The sequence below is a fragment of the Anoplopoma fimbria genome, chromosome 14, assembly GCF_027596085.1.
Source record: "Anoplopoma fimbria isolate UVic2021 breed Golden Eagle Sablefish chromosome 14, Afim_UVic_2022, whole genome shotgun sequence".
NCBI lineage: Eukaryota > Metazoa > Chordata > Actinopteri > Perciformes > Anoplopomatidae > Anoplopoma > Anoplopoma fimbria.
In genome coordinates, this window is record NC_072462.1 from 9,490,078 (window position 1) to 9,510,507 (window position 20,430).

The 20,430-nt window shown below is 39.3% G+C and overlaps 1 protein-coding gene across 1 annotated transcript; it reads right to left on the minus strand.

Annotated features, from left to right (window-relative positions):
* Window positions 1-599: 599 nt before the first annotated feature.
* lmo4a (LIM domain only 4a) lies at window positions 600-19,733 on the minus strand. Its single transcript, XM_054612861.1, has 5 exons — window positions 19,528-19,733; window positions 11,722-11,969; window positions 2,683-2,779; window positions 2,387-2,545; window positions 600-1,233 (listed from the first exon to the last, which is right to left on the minus strand). The coding sequence occupies exons 2-5, from the start codon at window positions 11,961-11,963 to the stop codon at window positions 1,225-1,227; spliced, it is 507 nt and encodes a 168-aa protein (XP_054468836.1). The 5' UTR covers window positions 11,964-11,969; window positions 19,528-19,733; the 3' UTR covers window positions 600-1,224.
* Between the last annotated feature and the right edge of the window lie 697 nt (window positions 19,734-20,430).

The window sequence follows — 20,430 nt, forward strand, 5'->3', positions numbered from 1 at the left end:
CTGGATGTTGCATGAATGTTAGTTAGAGTCTGATGGTGGCACCTTGCATGGTAGCCTGTCATCAGTGTGTGAATGGGTGAATGATGTGTAATGATATGTAATATACTACTGATTGTAAGTCGCTTTGGATAAAAGCGTCTGCTAAATGACTGTAATGTAATGTAATGTAATAAAAAAAATGGTGGTGCTAATGCAAAATTTGCTGTGGAAATGGGCATAGTATCAAGTCAAAAAGGTAAACAGTTTATATAATTGGTGAACAGTGGAAACGAAGGCTTGTGGAGATGATTAGCTCTCACTGAGGTAAATAAAGTCCCCGGCTACTATTTGAGAGTTTATGATGTAATAAATTTGTAGATAATGGGCTAGAACAGGAAAAATAACCTGGTATGGTCTTTTATTACTGCAATAAAGCCTGAGATATCCTCTTTGCGCAAAAAGTGTGTACGGAGAATTCAAGCTACTTCTGTCTGAGTTGGGAACACACTACCACCAGAGGGCGAATATCACTTCCCCCAACCCACCCTGGTTGAAACCAATCAGAAGCCTACCATGTTTTTTGAATTTTTAAAAGAGAAATGCACAGAGAGGAGGTGTAAGTATCAATACAGATGTTTTCTTGTTCACTTGTCTCTCAGAGTTACAGAGGAAACATCCAGCAGCTGGAATCACGAGTCAGGAGATCCGTTTCCTCAAACCAAAAGAACAGCCAAACTTGTGTATGGTTGGTGTGAATTTTGAAGTATACTTAACCTCCTGCAGAAATCACATTTCTGAAACTCCTCCCTCCTTATTCAATGCCCACTGTAACTGGCTAGCTGGGTAAAGGTTATTGATGATTCCAGCGGAAATAATTCAGTGGCAGTCTTCCATTTTCCCCGTTATCCATGCCATATGCCAATATTATCAGTAATATTGCCACAGTTCGCAATAGACAACAGTCTACTGTATAAATACATTCCATCAACCTCAGCATCCTCATCTATCCGACAGAATACTTGACCACTAGTCCAGATTTCACTCCTCACCGTCTACTCAGAGAAGCCAGTCTCTGTTGGGATGTTGAAATCTAAACGAGTAGCAGTAATGACTATATCCACACTGTGGAGTGACTGGAGGGTGCTCAGCCAATGGCAGGATTTGCAGGTGGAGGACGAGGGTAAAGGAGAAACAGAGGAGAAAGGTGGGTTGAGAAGGCACACATTTGGTTTTCCATCGTCTTCCTCAGCAGACCTGTAAAAATTGGAGAGAAGAGGTTGTAAATGTCTTGAGTACTTTGTGTTCCCATCCACCTTTTATCATGCTCATTTTCAATTTGTGCATTAAAAACCCTTAATTACGCCACCAGCTGTTTAACTTGATAAGCCCTATTCATAATATTCGCATAACAGTCGTGAGTGCCTATTTGTCGAAAATTTTGTTCCATTTTGTGCTACATTCTTTGTCATGTGCTATTCATTTCTTTTCAAATTGCATTGTCAAGCAAGAGTAATGTATGTACCCTCAGTTCAAGGAATTTTGAATGACTGACAGAGACGTATGCTACTCCAAGATTTCCATAAGAGAAACAAAACTGACTCTTCTTCTTTTGTGTGTTGCTGAGATTGGCTTGAACTAGGTTCACTCTGATTTTTTGAACAAATGATGACAAACATGTTCAAATGAATTCAAAGGCAGACCTTGTAGCCTAATATTATTCTAACGCTATGTTGTTGAATTAATGTTTTGTTTAATCTTGGTACCTCTGCTGCGTATGTAGAGTGACAAGCTAACAAGTGACTTCATATCTGTTGTAGTGGTAATGTTACTATGCGGCAGTTGCGCTTTTAAAAGGCAACAAAGGAAAAATACAGTCTTTTGCCTTCAATAATCTTAATTCATTGGTTACAATGTTATGAGTCAATTTGAGTACTTAATAGATTATTATATATTAATTGATATTACACCCTGTGTTTTGTAAATCTTGAAGATGTAAATCCCAAGATATAAATGCATATGCAAGTAATGATGGCTTGATTTACCATACTAATTTACTCTTTTGTTAATGATAGTAGATTAGTTTGGCAATCAGGAATGGATGAAATGATGGTTATTTATATACACAAAAAGTTAAATATGTCCTTTTTTTGTTTTAGTTCATGCATTCCTGATTGCGTGTCTTGGATTCCCGTGTTTGAATGAGGACACCACACAATGAGCTCCATGAGCCATTGGCACCAACATCATTGAAGGTTTTTTTATTTCCTCTGTTTTGTTTCAACAAAAAGAACAAAAATAATATCCTAACTGAGTTGCTGCACTCTTACCTGTTACCCAAACGCACTTTTTAAAGTTCAATATAAAAAGTGGATAAAGAAATTCTTAGTAGCAACACATGGCCTCTCACCTTCTGGTCGGACATCATGCTGTTGGCCTGCAGAGGAGCTGGATGTCCACCGATCAGACCTCCTCCCGGCCGGTCATGTTCACAGAAGATAGTCCCATTGACATAGTGAAAGCGATCGCCAGGGACCAGGCGGTTTCTACAGGTGGCACAGGTAAAACACTAGGAAAACAAGAGAGTGACAGTGTCACATGTGAATATAGATTATCAATGTATAATCAAGATGAGCTCTTTGAGCACAGCATGACGACTGTGGTAATGCATATGTTGGAGAGATCCGATTACGTAATCACACTTACCTTAAGGTGGTAAACGTTGCCTTGTGCTCGCATCACCATCTCACTGGCAGGTATGGACTGTCCACAAGCACTGCAGGCTCCACTGTGTCCAAACAGCCTGTACATAAAACCAAGGCACAGGTCTGTCAATTAATATACTTTAACACCATTGCATGAACAGCTACATGAGCATCTTTTTATTTGATTCCAAATAAAACGGGAAAATGGACTGTACTTGTACAGCGCTTTTCTAGTCTTCTGAACACTCCAAGTGGTTTAACACTACATGTCATCATTCACCCTTTCACACCCATTTATTCACTGATGGCAGGGCCATCATGCAAGGTGTTATCTGCCCAACAGGACTAACATCACACAACTCAGGCATAGCCTGAGGGGTTAAGTACTATGTATATTATAGCTTTGAGCTAATTCACATCTGAATTAATTTGAACAAAATAGAGAGCACAATGACTAAGAGTAAAGAGTGAAAATACAATATAAAGTCAAACAACAAACAATACAAAGCTACACACAATAGCACATCACATCATTGTCAGATAAAACCAAGTCAGGAAGACCAGAAGATACAAATTCAAGGTCAGTGAGTACAGAGCTGGGCAGCTTCAACACTTTTTAAGCTCGATAGAGCTGCAGTGCTGATAAATGTGCAGCTCAGTAGATCACAATATAGTGTGGCGAGAAAGTATTGTAAAATCAGGTATAGAGGATATTATTGAGGATCTAATTGAATGAAATGAGCGAGTATACAAAAGGTCACATAGTGGAGGAGAGGCCAAACCATTCAAAATTGTATAAACCAGGCACAAATCCAATTGCTTATTATTTAGAGTTTTTAAAGTTTGTTTGGTTGCACATTGCATCCTATCTGATACATATGATAACATCCATGTCGATGCTCTAGATGAACAGTTCAATTTAGAGAGTTTTGATATTAAGACATTTTGATTCAGGCTTCGCATGGATCTAAAAATACAGAACCGACTACTTCGCCTTTACCAAGCATTGATTTAATATGTTATATTTCATTTTTTAAACAAACATGGTGTTTAATTTTGTATTAAACAGGCCCTATTATGCTATTTTCTGGGTGCATATTTTTATCTCAAGTTACAGTACAACATGTTTACATGCGTTAATGCTCATAATCCTCCTTGTGTTTCTCATCCTGGCTGTCCTGCAGCACCTCCTCTCACCCTCTCTCTGAAATGCTCCGTTGTAGCGCTTGCTCCTCCCTCCAGAAAGCAAAGTCTGCCCTGATTGGTCAGCTAGCCCGCTCTGTTGTGATTGGTCAACATTTCACATGTCAAAAAACTCTTCCTCAAGAGCTTCAGCTCCGTCTCTCTCTTGTTTGAGGGCCAAACTAGCTGGAGAGTTTTACGTCACTTCCGTAACATTGTGACCTCATAAAGTTACGGAAGTGAAGGAGAGAATTGAATGGAGCCGTTTCAGGCAGCTCAGGAGCTTCTGAGGGGGAGGGTAACTCCTTTTAGGCGTGGACTTCAGGTTTTGCACTCTACGGACCTTTTACATGTACAAAAATATATATAACACACTAAAGAAGAGAGAAAAAGTGGAAAAGCATAATAGGGCCACTTCAAGATGTCTGTGTCTATGTCCAACACCCTGTGCAAATCCCCAAACTGCAGGAGGGGAAACTTTGTGTTCTATTGTAAGTGACAGGAAGTCAAACAGACCATCTACTGTTTTTGTAAGGGAGAAAACTCCAAACTTTAGCAGCTATCTTTCAAGCTTAGATTGAGTGAGTATTTATTAATCAAAGGTAGATTTCAGGTGTAGAATCACTTTAATAGTTGTAGCGTTGTTGCTGGTAGCAGATTTTAATAAATAATTTATTATCAGGATATGTAACTAGTATTAATAACTCAATTATGATTTATAAACCTTTATATTAGTATAAAAGAATGATGGTACTTGGACTTACCACCATTAACTTAACTAACAGAATTTGACATAGGACTTAATTTGGATGCCACCCTATTTTGGACGCCACCCTATTTTGGAAAAATAGAGAAAACTTCAAAATGTGATATTAATCAATCTAATCTTAATCTCAGGGTTCCTAGGGAGTTATTCTCAAGGTGTACATTGACCTATTATTTCATATACACACAAATCAAATGATCAAGTTCTTTATAAAGGAAATATTTATTAGACAAACTACATTACTAAACTACTAAACATAAAATAAACAGAATAAAGGGAAAGAATAAAGAATAGTATGAAGAGTGCAATGAATAATGAACCACAACAAAATAAAAGGGATCGCATGTGACCAGGTAGAATCAGTGACTCATATCATTGACCGATAAACCAACTTTGTCGATTGATGTTTTACATTAAATTTAGTTTGAATGATTTATGCACCATTCAGCAGCTGAGAGTTCGAGAAGCACCAGGGAAGATTGTGAAGCATCTTTATATTAGCTTAAGTTAAATCTAATTCATTTTGGTCTGAGATATTTATATAAGTCTTGATGGATGTCCGCTACAAAGTAACCAGCCCTAACCCTAACCCCATCACCCATTTGTCTCTCTATAAAATCACTCTAGCTAACAACCGCTAACCAAACTGCATTTTATTCTGACCTCTGTGAGCGTGATGAGACAGAGGTTTGGCTATGTGAGATACACTGAGCAGGCCTCGTCCCTAGTTGACTAAAAGAGCATAAGAAAAAGGCAATCTGAGGGTTTATTGACATCAGAATGTGTGTTTGAGCTTTATGTGGTGTGATCTCAGCATCCTGTTTGTGATGTACCACTCAAACTTCACAGAAATGTTAGATTTTAATTTCAGGTAGACAATAGCAGCCTTCTCATTTTTTTAAGGGGTCAAATCTGAATAAATGACTACCACTCAATAACTTTTTTGAATGTTCTCTAGATTATGTTACTACTGAAACTGAAACATACTAAAATATTGTTTTTAGTCTTGTTTACCACAAACTGTCGGGAGTCTGTCAAGCTAGCTGCTTTTGATTAGCCTTAAGTTTACTTAAATGCTAAACAAAACAAGCTGCTTAAGTTTGTCACACAACAACACAGAGAGGAATTAGCCCCCAATCAACTTGCCCGCATCTTTTCTTTCTCCAGCGGTGGACTTTATGAAAGCAGTCTAATAGAATTTTTTCCTAAGATGAATGGTGTACTGCTGGCCCTCACCTACATGACAAACTGGACATTGATATCCCTTTTCTCAATGGTCAATCGGATCAAAGCTGGCATCAGAGCATCAGTGGTGACACACAGACGGAACTCTTCTGAAATAGAACTGACTGAATTGTGAAGTAAAATTTAGTGCAGACATTATATGTTAAGGAACTTATAGTACCCTATTTCCCCACTATAGAGCTGTGCTCCCTGGTTAGTTATGGTTCCTACAGTCTCAAAAAGTAGGATGGGAGCCAGAGCTTTCAGCTATCAAGCTCCTCTTCTGTGGAACCAGCTTCCAGTTTCAGTCCGGGGTCAGACACCCTCACCATTTGAGACTAAGTTTAAGACCTTCCTCTTTGATAAAGTTTATAGCTAGGGCTGTCTCAGTTTTATTGTTAGGGCTGGCTTAGGTTTATAGTTAGGGTTGTCTGAGGTTTATAGTTAGGGCTGACTCAGGTTTATAGCTAGGGCTGGCTCAGGTTTATACCTAGGGCTGGCTCAGGTTTATAGTTAGGGTTGTCTGAGGTTTATAGTTAGGGCTTGTTTGCTGAGGTTTATAGTTAGGGCTGACTCAGGTTTATAGCTAGGGCTGGCTCAGGTTTATAGTTAGGGTTGTCTGAGGTTTATAGTTAGGGCTGGCTCAGGTTTATAGCTTCTTAGGTTGTGGCTCAGGTTTCTATGGATACGGTTTGACCTAGACCAGGGGTCTCAAACTTTTTAGCTATAGGTCCACTAGGGCTTTGGCTCAATGTCTTTATTTTTATTTTTTTACAAAATAAGATGAAAAAATAAATAAACAAATTCATTGGTTTATAGTTAGGGCTTGGCTCAGGTTTGTCAGAGAGAGACATTTGTATAATCAGAGAATGTCTAGGGCTGGCTCGCGGGTTAGTTCCCAGGCTGGTTGCTGGTAATAATCTTTGACCATAGGGTCCTGAGCCAACGGGGTTTTATCCTCTCCACTTTTCTCACGATGTAATTTTTTGTCAAGTAATTTGAAAGTTTATCAAAGGGTGGGGCTAAAATCATTAGCTGAATATTCATTTTTTAGGTCGTATCTGTTCATGTTCAAAAAATGCGATGACGTCACACTGTCTACTGCTTGCAGTTTCTGAATCACTTCGGCACCCTTTTATTAACATATTGTATAATATATATATATATATAATATAAATACAGTACGCAAAATAACTTACGGAAAGTCCTTAAGATAATGGATCACTTCAGCTTCAGATGCCGTCTAAAGAGGGTCTCTGGTCGTAATCAGTCGCAAGTCCGTCCCTGACCAATCAGCATTCATTAGCAGAATGCTAGCGTATCCTGCCAACAACGGCCCAAACTGTAAGAAATCGAAAGGACATAAGTACTCACTCATTTGACTTTTGAACCATAATCTATATTGAACTTGCGGAATCTACAATAAAATTTGCGATATTTCAACGACAAGCAGGTGAAAGAGGCACCTAGCCGTTTAGCCCGATAGACTCCCATTCAATCTGGACCGCCCGCGATCACCCCCAGTGGATGTCTCATGGAACTACAACCAAAATCGGTACAATGGGGCGTATAGGAGTGCCCAGGCTCTTCGTCGGGCTCTGGTATGCTGGGCAGCAATTAAAAACTTTTTTTTGGAGGTGTTTATTCTGGGACGAATAGAAACGAGGCAGGCAGCCAGCCAGGCACGGAAGAGAACTCTCCATGGCAACGCTGCTGTAACTCTCCATGGCAACGCTCTTCACTGTCACTCATTGAGGATGTTTCTCTGCTTGCATCAAGCCCGGTCGATGTCCCGACCCCGAGAGCCATATACCCCACCGTGATTGGTAGGTTCGTTCAGCTCCGCACACAACACTGTAAAGTGCCATTCATATAAAACTCGCGGGCCGCACTAACATTAAACTTTCATATTAAGGTGGGGGCCACAAAATATCGTCTAGCGGGTTTGACCCGCGGGACCAGTTTTTGAGACCCCTGACCTAGACCATGTTCCTGCCTCCGGCCGTGGTCCTGCTTACACCGACTGCTACAATTATTAGTATTATTTGTCATATTTGTATAACTATATGCTGCCATTAATGCTTTTATTATCATTATTATTCTATTATATACACTGCTGCTGTTATAATTTGTAGTCGTAACTTTTCCATTATTCTGCTTACTACGATCATTCTATGAATCATTTATATCATATTCATTGAATGTATTGTAACTCTGTTAAGTTGTTCATTACATACATATGACATCTGTTGCACTTCTGTCCATCCTGGGAGAAGAATCCCTCCTCAGTTGTCTTCCTAAGGTTTACTTCTTTATTTATCTCCCTGTTTTTTGTGAGTTTTACCCTGTTCTGATGTCAGGGTCCGGGGACAGAGGATGTTATATGTTGTACTGATTGTAAAGCCGTCTGTGAATTGAAAATTTGTGATTTTGGGCTTACAATATATATTGAATCAAATAGAATTGAACATCACAGCTGCTGTGTGTTTTAGTTTAGTGTGCATATGGGCTAAACTTTCATGCTACCTTTACCATTTTTTTTCCCTGTAGGAAAAAGTTGTACTCTTGTGGCTGTATGACTGCAGCCATCATATCTTTCCACTTCTGTCTCATTGAATTATGAACTGCTGTGCAGTGTGTTTGGCATCGGATTAGCCTTCAAACCCAACGATCCATTATTCAATCCGACTTCCCTAGATATTTCATTGTCTCACCGGTACCTGACACAACAAACCAACACACTTTGTTGTCTTATTTCTCAGGTCTATGTATACACAGCCCTAAGCACAAACATACTTTCCATAGGTTTCTTGTTTGATTGAATGTTTGCATCCAAAATAAATAAACCAAATGAACGGTTTACTTCTGCTGGATGCATATTGTGACAGTGATGTTTAACTCTAGTATTTCTAGATCAAAATTCCTGCATCTTTTAACAACAGCTCCTAACAAAAAAGATTACAAATGCTTACACACATAAAACTCTGGAAGCATGTCAGCACCTGAACAGTAGCTGGTTGAAGTTTTATTTGAAAGCCTCTATCATCAAATCGTGTGACACTTGGACCTACTTAACCCGGTTAGATGCCCGTTGTCTCTGTCAATTACTGCACAAAGTAATGATTTTTTTTGTCTTAATCCAAACAGTAATTTAATGAGTCATTTAACGTCCAGGAGGTAGCCCTGAGATTTTCTCTGAATTAGCACGTCCAACTTTATCCTTAAGCCTTTTTATACACATGTATGAGCTTTTTATTTGTATTGCTGCCACAAACCTGAATAATTAATAATAATAATAATTAATAATAATAATTAATGCCAAGTGGCAGGTCAACAGCATTAAGTCCTAACCTTGTACATCTGTGTAACAATAGATAAGTAGAAATACAGAAAATAACCCATCAAATACATAATAGTTGAGCTAAAGGTCAACTTAGAATGCAATTCAGACCAACTAGCAATGCACCCTACTCTTCTATTATTGCTATCAATATGATATTCAGCAATCGAAACATGCCATTCACAATACACCACTGATTAAAGCATGACACAGCTAACAGAAACCTATTTAAAAGAGAATGTACTGAGCAAACTCAACACACATCTAGTTAGTGACTTGTGTCTTGATGCAGGAAGTTTCCATTTTTGTCAGTCAGACCAGTTAGACCAGTACAATGACCAATCTTAGAACATAAGCAATGAATAAGGTCACGTTAGTCCAGTACAATCACCGATCTTAGAACATTAGCAATGTGTGAGATAACGTTAGACTAGTATAATAAATAATCCTAGAACATTAGCAATGTGTGAGATAATGTTAGACTAGTATAATAACTAACCCTAGAACATTAGCAATGTGTGAGATAACATTAGACTAGTACAATGTGTGAGATAATGTTAGACTAGTATAATAACTAACCCTAGAACATTAGCAATGTGTGAGATAACATTAGACTAGTACTATGACTAGTCTTAGTGAGATAATAACTAACCCTAGAACATTAGCAATGTGTGAGATAACATTAGACTAGTACTATGACTAGTCTTAGAACATTAGCAATGTGTGAGATAACGTTAGACTAGTACTATGACAGATGTTAGAACATTAGGAATAAGTGAGGTCACTTTGGTCTAATGCAATGAGTGGTGTGATCTTATAACATTTCCAATGAGTGAAGTCAGGTAAAACAAGTGCCATGAGTGAGGTCACGTTAGACCAGTAAAATGTGTGATGTAATCACAGTACCAAACCAAAATATATGCAGTTAGTTTATAATGATATAAAACTGAAGACAATCTTACATAACATAAGCAATTGCAGAAAGCCATGAAAATGTAGCAATTACCGGACAATATGAATATGAAAGTATTTATCAGAGTACAATGATATGGGTCGCAATGAATATGAGTCATTAGCAGAATATGATGGATACAAAGTTATAGTAGTCATTTTGTCTGCTGTTACATGCCTGCTTTTTGGAATCTCAGTTTGTAATAAATATTATTTCATTAAATAATTTAACTGCACTATCTAGCCTGTTAATATGAACGAAACCAAATATCACATGAAGTAAAAGTTAAATATCTTTTGCATTGACCTGTGTGGATATTTTGACTTGGATGCCTTATGTTGCCTTAGGCTTAAAGAAGGATCCCAATGTCTTCCACACAGTGAGTCATACAGCTTATTAATTAACTATGGTATCTAAACGGTACTCTAATTATATCTAAAGACAAGATATCATAACGGCAGCGGTAACAGTTAAATCGGTGTACCCCTATCAACAGGCACGGAATCTATGAGAATAGTAAAAAATAAATAGACTCACATTTATTTGTATGGTAGCCTCTAGTCTTCCTACTACTCCAAAAAGACACAAACAACACCAAAAATGTATCTGCTGAAGAAAAGACTGGTTGACCGCTTCTTGAACGCATCTTGTGGACATGAGGGTCAAGATAGCATAGTGGATCATCAGTCGTCACTGGCCCAGACTGGCAACTGATCATTTAAAGAAACTCGACCTTGAGGTAGTCACAAATACTGCAGGAACCTATCGAAGGCTGAAGGATGAAAAATATAAAGCCTTTATCTTGATAGTACAGAGGTTAGACTGGAAACAGGGAGAGACAGGTGATGACATTCAGCAAAGGGCAACAGGTCAGATTCAAACCTGGGCCACTGCAGTCAGGACTCAGCCTTAGTCGTGGGACACCTGCTCTATGAGGTGAGCTACTGAGGTGCTATAAATTAATATTATTTTGACTGATATTGCAATTGCTATTGATTTGCTATATAAGGGGGACTGATCCTTTTTTTACATCATTACTTTTATTTTCATTGAAAAACACATTTTAAATGATTATGGTCTGATTTTTGATGTGTAGGCCAGGACATCTCTGCAGCACCATAATATTTGAATTAAAATGTTATTTGACACACATTATCGCGCCCTGCAATTTAAATTTGCAGATGGTAATGAAAAGATTTCCATAAAATTTGGATTCATTGAACATCACATTAATACTGTACCTGACTAAACATCTGTACTGCTGACCAATTTTACTTGTCAACTAAATGTGGAATTTCTTAAATACACAGTAGGCCTGTGTATTCAATTAGAAGAAATTAATCAGCAACTATTTTAATAATTGATTTCTCATTCATGAGATTAAGGCTTAAATGTCCAAACATTACCTAGTCCATGCTTCTTTATTGTGAGGATATGCTGCTTCTCTTTGTCTTAGGTGAATGTAAACTGAATATTTGTGTTTAGGACTGTTGGTTGGTAACGACAAGCACCTTGAACTTGGACATTTTCCACTGACTTTTATGGACCAGTGTCTACACAGATGATCAGGGCTCACCTGATGTAGTCGTTCTTGCAGAGGATCATGCCTCCTTTGCTGTAGCAGGTGCTGCTGTACTCGCCCAGCTGAGCGTGGCAGCAGGAGCACTTGAGACATCGCGTGTGCCAGTACCGCTCCATGGAGAAGAGCAGGAAGCGGTCTGTGATTCGACCTCCACATCCTGCACACAACTTGCCCGTTGTCCCCCCACCACCGCCTATCACCGCCACTGTGGGCGCCTCCACCCTGCTGTTCACCATGGCAACCTGAAGACAGGGCCAGCATTAAATAAGAGAGGTTAGGCAATTGAGGCGGGACAGTGGAAATATTCAATGGAAACAATTAAATATATGGCATCCTTAAATGAAAAGCTCCAAACTGCTCACTTTTCTGAAATTAATTTCCATTTCCTCATCAAAAATGTTAGTTTGTATCTCAGTCAATATGTATATTAAGATATGGTATCAGCCTAAAAAATGTGGCCTTACAATGTGTATAAGTGTGTGCGCAGTTGACACAGTTTTTTTCAGTCTGTACAAAAAGTAAAGTTAGGTGACTAAATTGTTTTTATTGGGATCATCTATGTAGACTCAAAACAATAACTTGTCATGCAAGCCTGCCTGCTAAAGCGATCGATAATTTAGTGATTTAGATTTCTTTCTTTGATTCATTCATTATTTGTTCTTTTAGTAGTAGGGCCAACCCCAGATGATCTGTCTTGAAGACACGAGAGTTGACTGGCAGGCTGTGGGAGGTGATGGAAACTGAGAGCAATGCAATGCAAATTTTAAATAAATAAAAAGTAAAAAAATATAGGTAAAAATGCTCAGCCCAAGGGGACTTCTTCTAATGTCTTGTTTTGTCTGACCAACAGTCCCAAACCAAAATATATGCAGATAGTTTATAATGATATAAAACTGAAGACAATAGCAAATCCTAAACATTGAAGCCCATCCACACCGAAATTGCACTCAGTGTTTCTCTAAATTATCAATAATAAGAATTTGAATGCCAACGTTATGAATGAAACTTCAAACCATTCGGTAGCCTACAGCCCTTATCATTTACAGCAATGAAAGCATATGAGCTCATTGTTTTTGCTTTAGAAATACACCTAGCCCTGTGTATTAGGTTGACCAGTATAAATAATTAGCCTTGTATTGGCTATGTCTAACATAATAATAAACACCTAGGCTACATTTGATTCAGTCGAGTTCAATCATGAAATTGCAGTGCAATGAAGCTCAGAATTTACGCTCCTTACAATTACATGCTTTATAGGAAATGCAACCACATTGTAACTTTTTCACACATTCTTGCACACTGGGAATAACAAAGCCCATCTCGTGTGTAGAGTAAAAAATTTAATTGATGATTGTGTGACGCTGTGAAATTTGTATTTTTGGTGGAATGCATGGAAGTTGAATATTCGTGTCAGCCTTGGTGTAAAAGGTTTGGAAACAAAAAATAAATCAAATCAAATATTCCGCACTTTCGTTTGGTTTTTGTTTGGTTTTTGTCCCTGGTGTGAAATAGGAGTAGGGTGATAAAAATAGATTCTTAGATAAAGTGTGATTCTGTCTTGAAAAATGATGTCTTTATGCAAAAAACTCAACAACCTGAAATGCAAAACTCAATTCTCAAAATGATGATGTCCTCTTACAATTTTTAAAGACAGGCAGTCCGATCCTTGCGATTGCCCCTGAACGCAACAGACGTAAAACATCTGTGCTGTGTTTACGTTCTGAGGTAGGTTAAATAATAGCAAAGTTTTGTTGAGGGTAGCTGAGCTTGAGCAACCCAAAAGGATACAATCCAGACGGCACCCCCGGCTTAAAAAGCTAGCATATGGAAGCATTTGTCTTCTTCTTCCACTGTACTCGGAAAGGGCAAATCAAGTAGATTGCAACTTTTAGTGCCAAAGATTTCACCCCTACTTAATAAGAACTCCCAAATCTTCGAGCTCTACAATGAATCGAGGACATAGAGAGAATTACAACAAACAGGAACATGGCCCTGTCTTCCCAAATGTGACTCTGGCAACAGATCCAAACAAATGGCCTTGGGACTTCCTAGTAAAGAGCTTGGGACTATTTACTGGTGGGGGTAAGGGAAAACACACACAGCCACACACCTACACACACATCCAAAGCCCATCAGAACTACAGTTTAACACCAAGTTCACAGTTGTGTCCATCTCAAATAAAACCACACACACTGTTTTTGGGCATACAAATAATTTACTTCACCTTGATCAAAGTCTCTTTGATGCTGTGAAGCATGGCTGCACTGTCAGAATGCAGAGACATACACTTACACTTACAGTCATTTCATTCTGCTGCTCATTTCTTCATCATCTCTTTCAAACGTTGTGGAAACACAATCCAAACTTATTGTAAACAGTTTCAAAATGTAATGGTTATAAGATAAGTTGCTATAGCTGTGGTGGAAACAGTGTAAGACATATGTCATCAGGCAACATTTACTGTATTTCTCCTGTTTCATTTTTCCATTACAAAACTGAACTGATTTCATGCACAGCTGTGAATAATATTTCTTTTGAATCACACTAAGCACAACCCTAGCAGTGTGTGCTACTCAGCAATGAGTCAGCAACACCGCCTCTTCAGCCGCTTGCATGATTTATAATTAGCGCCAACAACAACATAGAATAATTGCAGGGCTAGATTCATTTTCCAAATGAGCAACAGCAGCACAATTTGTCCTCTAGAGCGTCTAATTTAAGCAAGGGGATGTTTAGCTTTACGACTAGCCTTCCCACAAGATTATTTGAGATTGCAGCAGCTGGTCCTCTGCAGAGAAGCAGGCTGCCCTCAATACCCTCATTTCCTAGAGTAGACACCTGGCTCTAATCAGCCACAGGAACACCATGTAAAGAAGCCCAAGGCTGCATTAAAACCACAAACAGCCTCATGCACCGGGGCCAAACCCTTCTATTAGTGAAGGCTTATTCATGAATGAATAGAAAAAGTGAGTGACTGGTGCCGAACAACTTAGGTAACAGTCCCCCCCTCGCTGGACCAGCAACAAACTGTGTGCCGCAGCATCCTGGTCTTTATCAGAGTACCCCAGCCGGCATATTAAGGTTTCTAAAACCAGGTAAAAGGATTTTGGAAAAAAACGGGGGAGTTGAGAGGCCATGGCTGGCTCAGATAATGTCTGGAATAACTGCAGCACAGAGAGGACTATGGTGTAGAGGTTGTTAGACAGCAGGGAATAACTTTAAAAGAGTTTCATATTTTATATTATTATATATATGGACAAAACCCATGAGAGAAATGCTGAATGACTGAACCGTGTTACAGAGGCTAGCGTGACGTTATGGCTTCAGCTCACTATACTAGTGGATTTTGCAGCTTGTTGCTGGTGGAAGCAGTCTGAGTGCCTCATGCTTTGACATACAATGAAGTGTTAAGGGGAAGATACAGTAGTCAAGGTTCAACCAAAGAGGGTAAGAGGCCTTTGTTAAGGAATCCTTAAATCCGTTAAAAGTAAACACAACATGGACACTAACAGTGAAACCTTTATCTTGAATTAAATATTCCTGGCTGCGTGTGAACCTAATTGCAGTGGAGCAGCCAATGTAATCTTCATGTAAACGCCTGTGTTAATCCAGGAAGTGTCAGGACATCTGTCAAATGCTCTCTGATTCAATTCTTATATCATTAAAATGCGAATCCTGCATTTAATCATCATCTGCCATGCAAAGCCTTGAAATGTGTCAGGAAGGAAGACCCTGCTCTACCACTGAGCCAAAAGTATACAGTTGGTACGGGGAGGAAGTGGGTAAGACAAAGTGATGTACATACAAGAACAGGGTCAAAACATTGTTGTTTGGCATACAGCAACGTATAGCAACATCTCACTCATCCATTAACCGGACCACAAATAAGATGGACACGACACACAAATAAGACACACACACACACACACACACACACACACACACACACACACACACACACACACACACACACACACACACACACACACACACACACACACACACACACACACACAGTTATATACATTTTGCTGGACCTCCATTTCTCATACCCCTTAGTCTAAACCCATGTTACTCTCCTCAGTTTGCTTATGACTCCTTGGCTGTGGTCCCTGTCTTACTTTGTATAATTTCTTGGGTCGTAAATGTGTTCATGTACTTGTCTGCACTTGTTTTGTACACACTTTTCTACACAATGAAAAAATATATAATAAAATAATATAGAGAGACTACCATATGTATGTCCTTGGTTGTGTATGTAAAATTGCAATTACAGAAATGTAAGTTATGCTCAAAAGCATATCCAACCCTTGATGGACATTCAAACTTTCAGGATGATAATATTTATACATTTTTTAATTTACAGATGTCCATCTTAAATATGTCAGACCATCTGAAACCAGCTCCTGGTTGACTTTGACAACGACATTTAAAGAAGGAAAGGGGATTTTGGTATTGTTTGCACCGTAAACAAGCATGTATTTTTCTACTTCACAGAAATTGTATTGAAGAACATTTTTCATGTTAAATATTTCTTATGAAATAAAATGAATTGTTGCCTGTGTCCCATGGTTTTCTTTGTCTTTTGCCCATGTATGTAAATCCCTACAACTTTTACAGAGAGCTATACTAAGTTTAGAAGACGTTTAAAACTGGTTCAAAATGAAAGTTTTTGCAGCGTCTCTTGAACGGTGAAGACGATGATAAAACGTTCACATTTAGATCATATTTCACCAGTATGTACCCTTCGTTGTGTTTTCAAGATAAAAAAACACTTGTGTTGTGCCCTGGTCATTAACTGACTGATGAAGACAAACACAATTCCACTACAGTCCGGACACACTAAGGAATTGCATGTGGTTTCAGGTTAACAGAGACACTAATGGCACATTTTCCCCAAACTCAATGCAATTGACCATTGCCTCTAAAAAAGAGATAGCTATTTTATTATAATGTTTTCCCGGACTCCATGACAATAATCAAATCTTGATTAGTATAAAAAGAAGTGGGTAGAAGATTTATTTTTCCACTAACTTATTTCTGTCTTTTTGGATTACAGGTCTTGTGTGATTCTCTCCTCTTTTTAGAATGAGTGATCCTGTAGTGCTGCTTTATGTAATAATGTATCATGTTGAGTAAATAGCGACGGTCTCTCTGAGCCTTCAGCCATGAAGGGGTTGGTGTTTCCAGAATGAAGACTTTGCCAGTGTCTCGAAGCAGACAATGACTTTTATACATGTATTAAGAAAATAACTTAAAAAGAGGGCAAACTAACTAATTAGTCAACAGAAACATTATCTGGGACCATGTTTTGACAATAAATTGAAGTTATTCATCAACATAAAATGCAAAACAAATGCTCGAATGGTGCCAGTAACTCAAATGTGAGGATCTGCTGCTTTTTGCTTTTTTATATCTGTGTAAACTAAATATCTTTTACATTGCATTTGCATCAATACGAAAACTTTTTCTCGAGATCTGGGAAATTGCATTCATTTTCAATTTTCTTTAGATGGACACAGAGATGTGAAAAGCTATGCCTTAAAATGTGTTCAAACGCTTACCTGATCATTCTCGTGAGCCATCACTGGTCCTCTTTATTTTTCCTGATATTAAGGCTTGAACTTGGGCACCATTTGGTGGCAGTTTACTAACTAATTCACAGCCCGATGGATGCTGAGATGTGGAGCTGAAACCACTTTGTTGTGCCAGAAGTTCTTTTCCAGAAATGATAACCTCCTTCCTTCTTTCATAGACATACACTCACTAATCATGCATCCCCAGCCAGCCAACACACACACACACACGCCCACACACTCACTTCCCATCCGAGGTATAATTAATAAATAACCTCAGGTCATACAAGTCTAGGGAGAGCTACTAAGTGCACCAGACTGAGCCAGCAGAGACACCACAGTACCCAGTACTCTAGAGAGTGATGGTCAGACTGGCACTGCTCTGAGGCACATTCCGGTTTTTGTCTTGAGAAGGACCGGCGGTTCATTTAAACTGCTCTCTTTTTAATTAAAACCAGGGCAGGAGCTCCTGTGGCAGAAGAGTTTTCTTTTGGAACACTATATAGTTGCAGTAAATGTATAAAGATGCCCCATTTAGTGCTGGTGACTCACACAAAGCAAAGCAGGCTGCCTCTTTCACCTGGAAAAGGCTGGAAGCTCTGTGAAAATCATGTTCTTCGATTTCTCCTGTGCCTTCAACACCATCCAGCCTTTGATTCTGAGGGACAAGCTGGAGCAGACCGGGGTGGACCACCACCTCACTGCGTGGATCTTGGACTACCTCACCAACCGTCCACAGTATGTGTGGATACGGGAGTGTGAGTCAGACCTGGTGTCCTGCAGCAAGGGGTCCCCACAGGGAACCGTTCTGGCTCCCTTCCTCTTCACCATTTACACCTCGGACTTCAAACATAACTCTGCTAACTGACACCTGCAGAATACAGGGAGCTGAACCAGGAATTCATAGGATGGTGCCAGCGGAACCGCCTCCAGATCAACTCAGGGAAAACCAAATAGCTGGTGGTGGACTTCCGCCGGGGTAAACACTCTCCTCCGGTACCAGTGAACATCCAGGGAATGGACATTGAGATTGTGAGATCTTATAAGTACCTGGGTGTCCACCTGAACAATAAACTGGACTGGACTGACAACACAAACACACTCTACAAAAAGGGACAGAGCAGACTCTATCTGCTGAGGAGACTGAGGTCCTTTGGAGTGCAGGGAGCACTCCTGAGGACCTTTTTTCGACTCTGTGTTGGCATCAGCCATCTTCTATGGAGTGGTCTGCTGGAGCAGCAGCATCTCGACAGCCGACAGGAAGAGACTGAACAGACGGCCAGCTGTGTCCTGGGATGTACACAAGATATCATCCTGATGGACAACACATCCCACCCCATGCGGGATACCCTGGCAGCTCTGTGCAGCTCCTTCAGCCACCGGCTGCTTCACCCCCGGTGTGTGAAGGAGAGGTACCGCAGGTCCTTCCTTCCTGCCGCTGTCAGGCTGCACAACCATCTCTGCTCCCAGCAGACCACACATACAAAAAAATTGACTATATAAATCTGTGCAATATAAATAATCTGTGCAATCCACTGTGCAATACTAAAAATGATTCTGTCTGTTTATATATTTTTTAGTTATTGTTGATTTTAACGTTTTATAGCTTATTTATTATTCTTAACTGTGTGATTACTTATTTATTATATTTATTTTGATCTTGTTTTTTTATTATGTCTCTTGTTCGCATTATCAACTCTGCTGCCTATAATCCTGCAAATGTCCCTGCTGTGGGACTAATAAAGGAATATCCTATCTTATCTTAACTTATTTTATCTTATGCACAGCAAAAACATATATATATTTTTAATGTTTGTAATCTTCATGAACTCATGTTTGATCAGATGAGGGGAATAAGGTACGGCACAAAAAGAGAGGAACTCCTTATTTCACTATACTTTTCATTGAATCCACTTAATCCTACCACCATGAGCCTACTACTACTACTACTACTAGGCTATAACTATCAATAACCACTACAGAAACAGCTGTAATGATCATAAATAATAATATTCATAATAATAATAATAATAATAATAATAATTGTTTCAAAGTACTTTCATATGGAAAAATATCTGGACTCAAACTAGCTTATTATTTATTTATACTTCTACTACCTAACTTTACTATTTTTCCTTTCCAGCTGTGCTATGCTAAGCCACAAGAAGCCTGTTGTTATGAATGATGGCGCTGCAGTGACTCGTAGAGTGACAATCCGCTCACCTCTCCGCTGGAAGACTTGGAAGACTTCACGTGAGTATCCGAGGAGGTTCTCTCTCGCCCCCAGCTGAAGAACGAGAAGGTCCGGATGACACACAGAGAGCCCGGGACTTCTCCGCTGCTATGTCCTCCTAGCGCCCGTTCCTCTGTGTGGAGAAAAGCCAGCTGCTCTTGTCTTTTCCATTTACAAAGCTGTGACGGAGGGTTCCCCTCTCTGACCGCTGCTCTCTCTGGAACCTTCCCTGAGAAAGAGCTGTTCTCCCGCGACCAGTGGGCAGTGGGGACTTACCTACAGCCTCGGTCATTTAAACGGTTTTGTGACTCCTCCTCCTCTGACGTTGTGAAGGGGGCGGGGCTCCCATACAACCATACAAGCACAGCAAGGACTTGTTTCTCTTGCATTAGTATTGTAAAGAATTCTTCACACCAAAGCCTAATTAATATCATAAATTCACAAATCACACATTTGCCTCAGAGGGTTTTACAATCTGTACACATGCGACATCCTCTGTCCCTGATCCCTCACATCAGCACAGGAAAAAGTCCCCTAAAAAAAACCTTTAACAAGGAGAAAAAAGGAAGAAACCTATGGGAGAGCGACAGAGGAGGGATCCTTCTCCCAGGGTGGACATAAATGTGATGTTATGTGTACAGAATGAACAACATAGCAGAGTTACAAAATATTCAATGCATATGACATAAATTATTCATATAATAAGAGTAGTAGGCACAATAACAATGGAAGAAAATTAAGACTACTACTAATAACAGCAGCAATGAATGTAGTAGAATAATAATGATGATACAAGCAGTAATGGTATGGGGAATAGTAATAGTAATGTGAATAATAATAATAATGATAGTAGCAGTGGGTGTCAGCAGGACCACGGTCCAGATATAACCACG

Excerpts from the sequence above, each read along its gene's own strand:
- lmo4a (XM_054612861.1), bottom strand. The coding sequence starts at position 11,963 with ATGGTGAACAGCAGGGTGGAGGCGCCCACAGTGGCGGTGATAGGCGGT. Across the intron at positions 2,780-11,721 it reads TGCAAGAACGACTACATCAG|GCTGTTTGGACACAGTGGAG; the intron begins GTGAGCCCTGAT and ends TTTTATGTACAG. Across the intron at positions 2,546-2,682 it reads GCAACGTTTACCACCTTAAG|TGTTTTACCTGTGCCACCTG; the intron begins GTAAGTGTGATT and ends TTGTTTTCCTAG.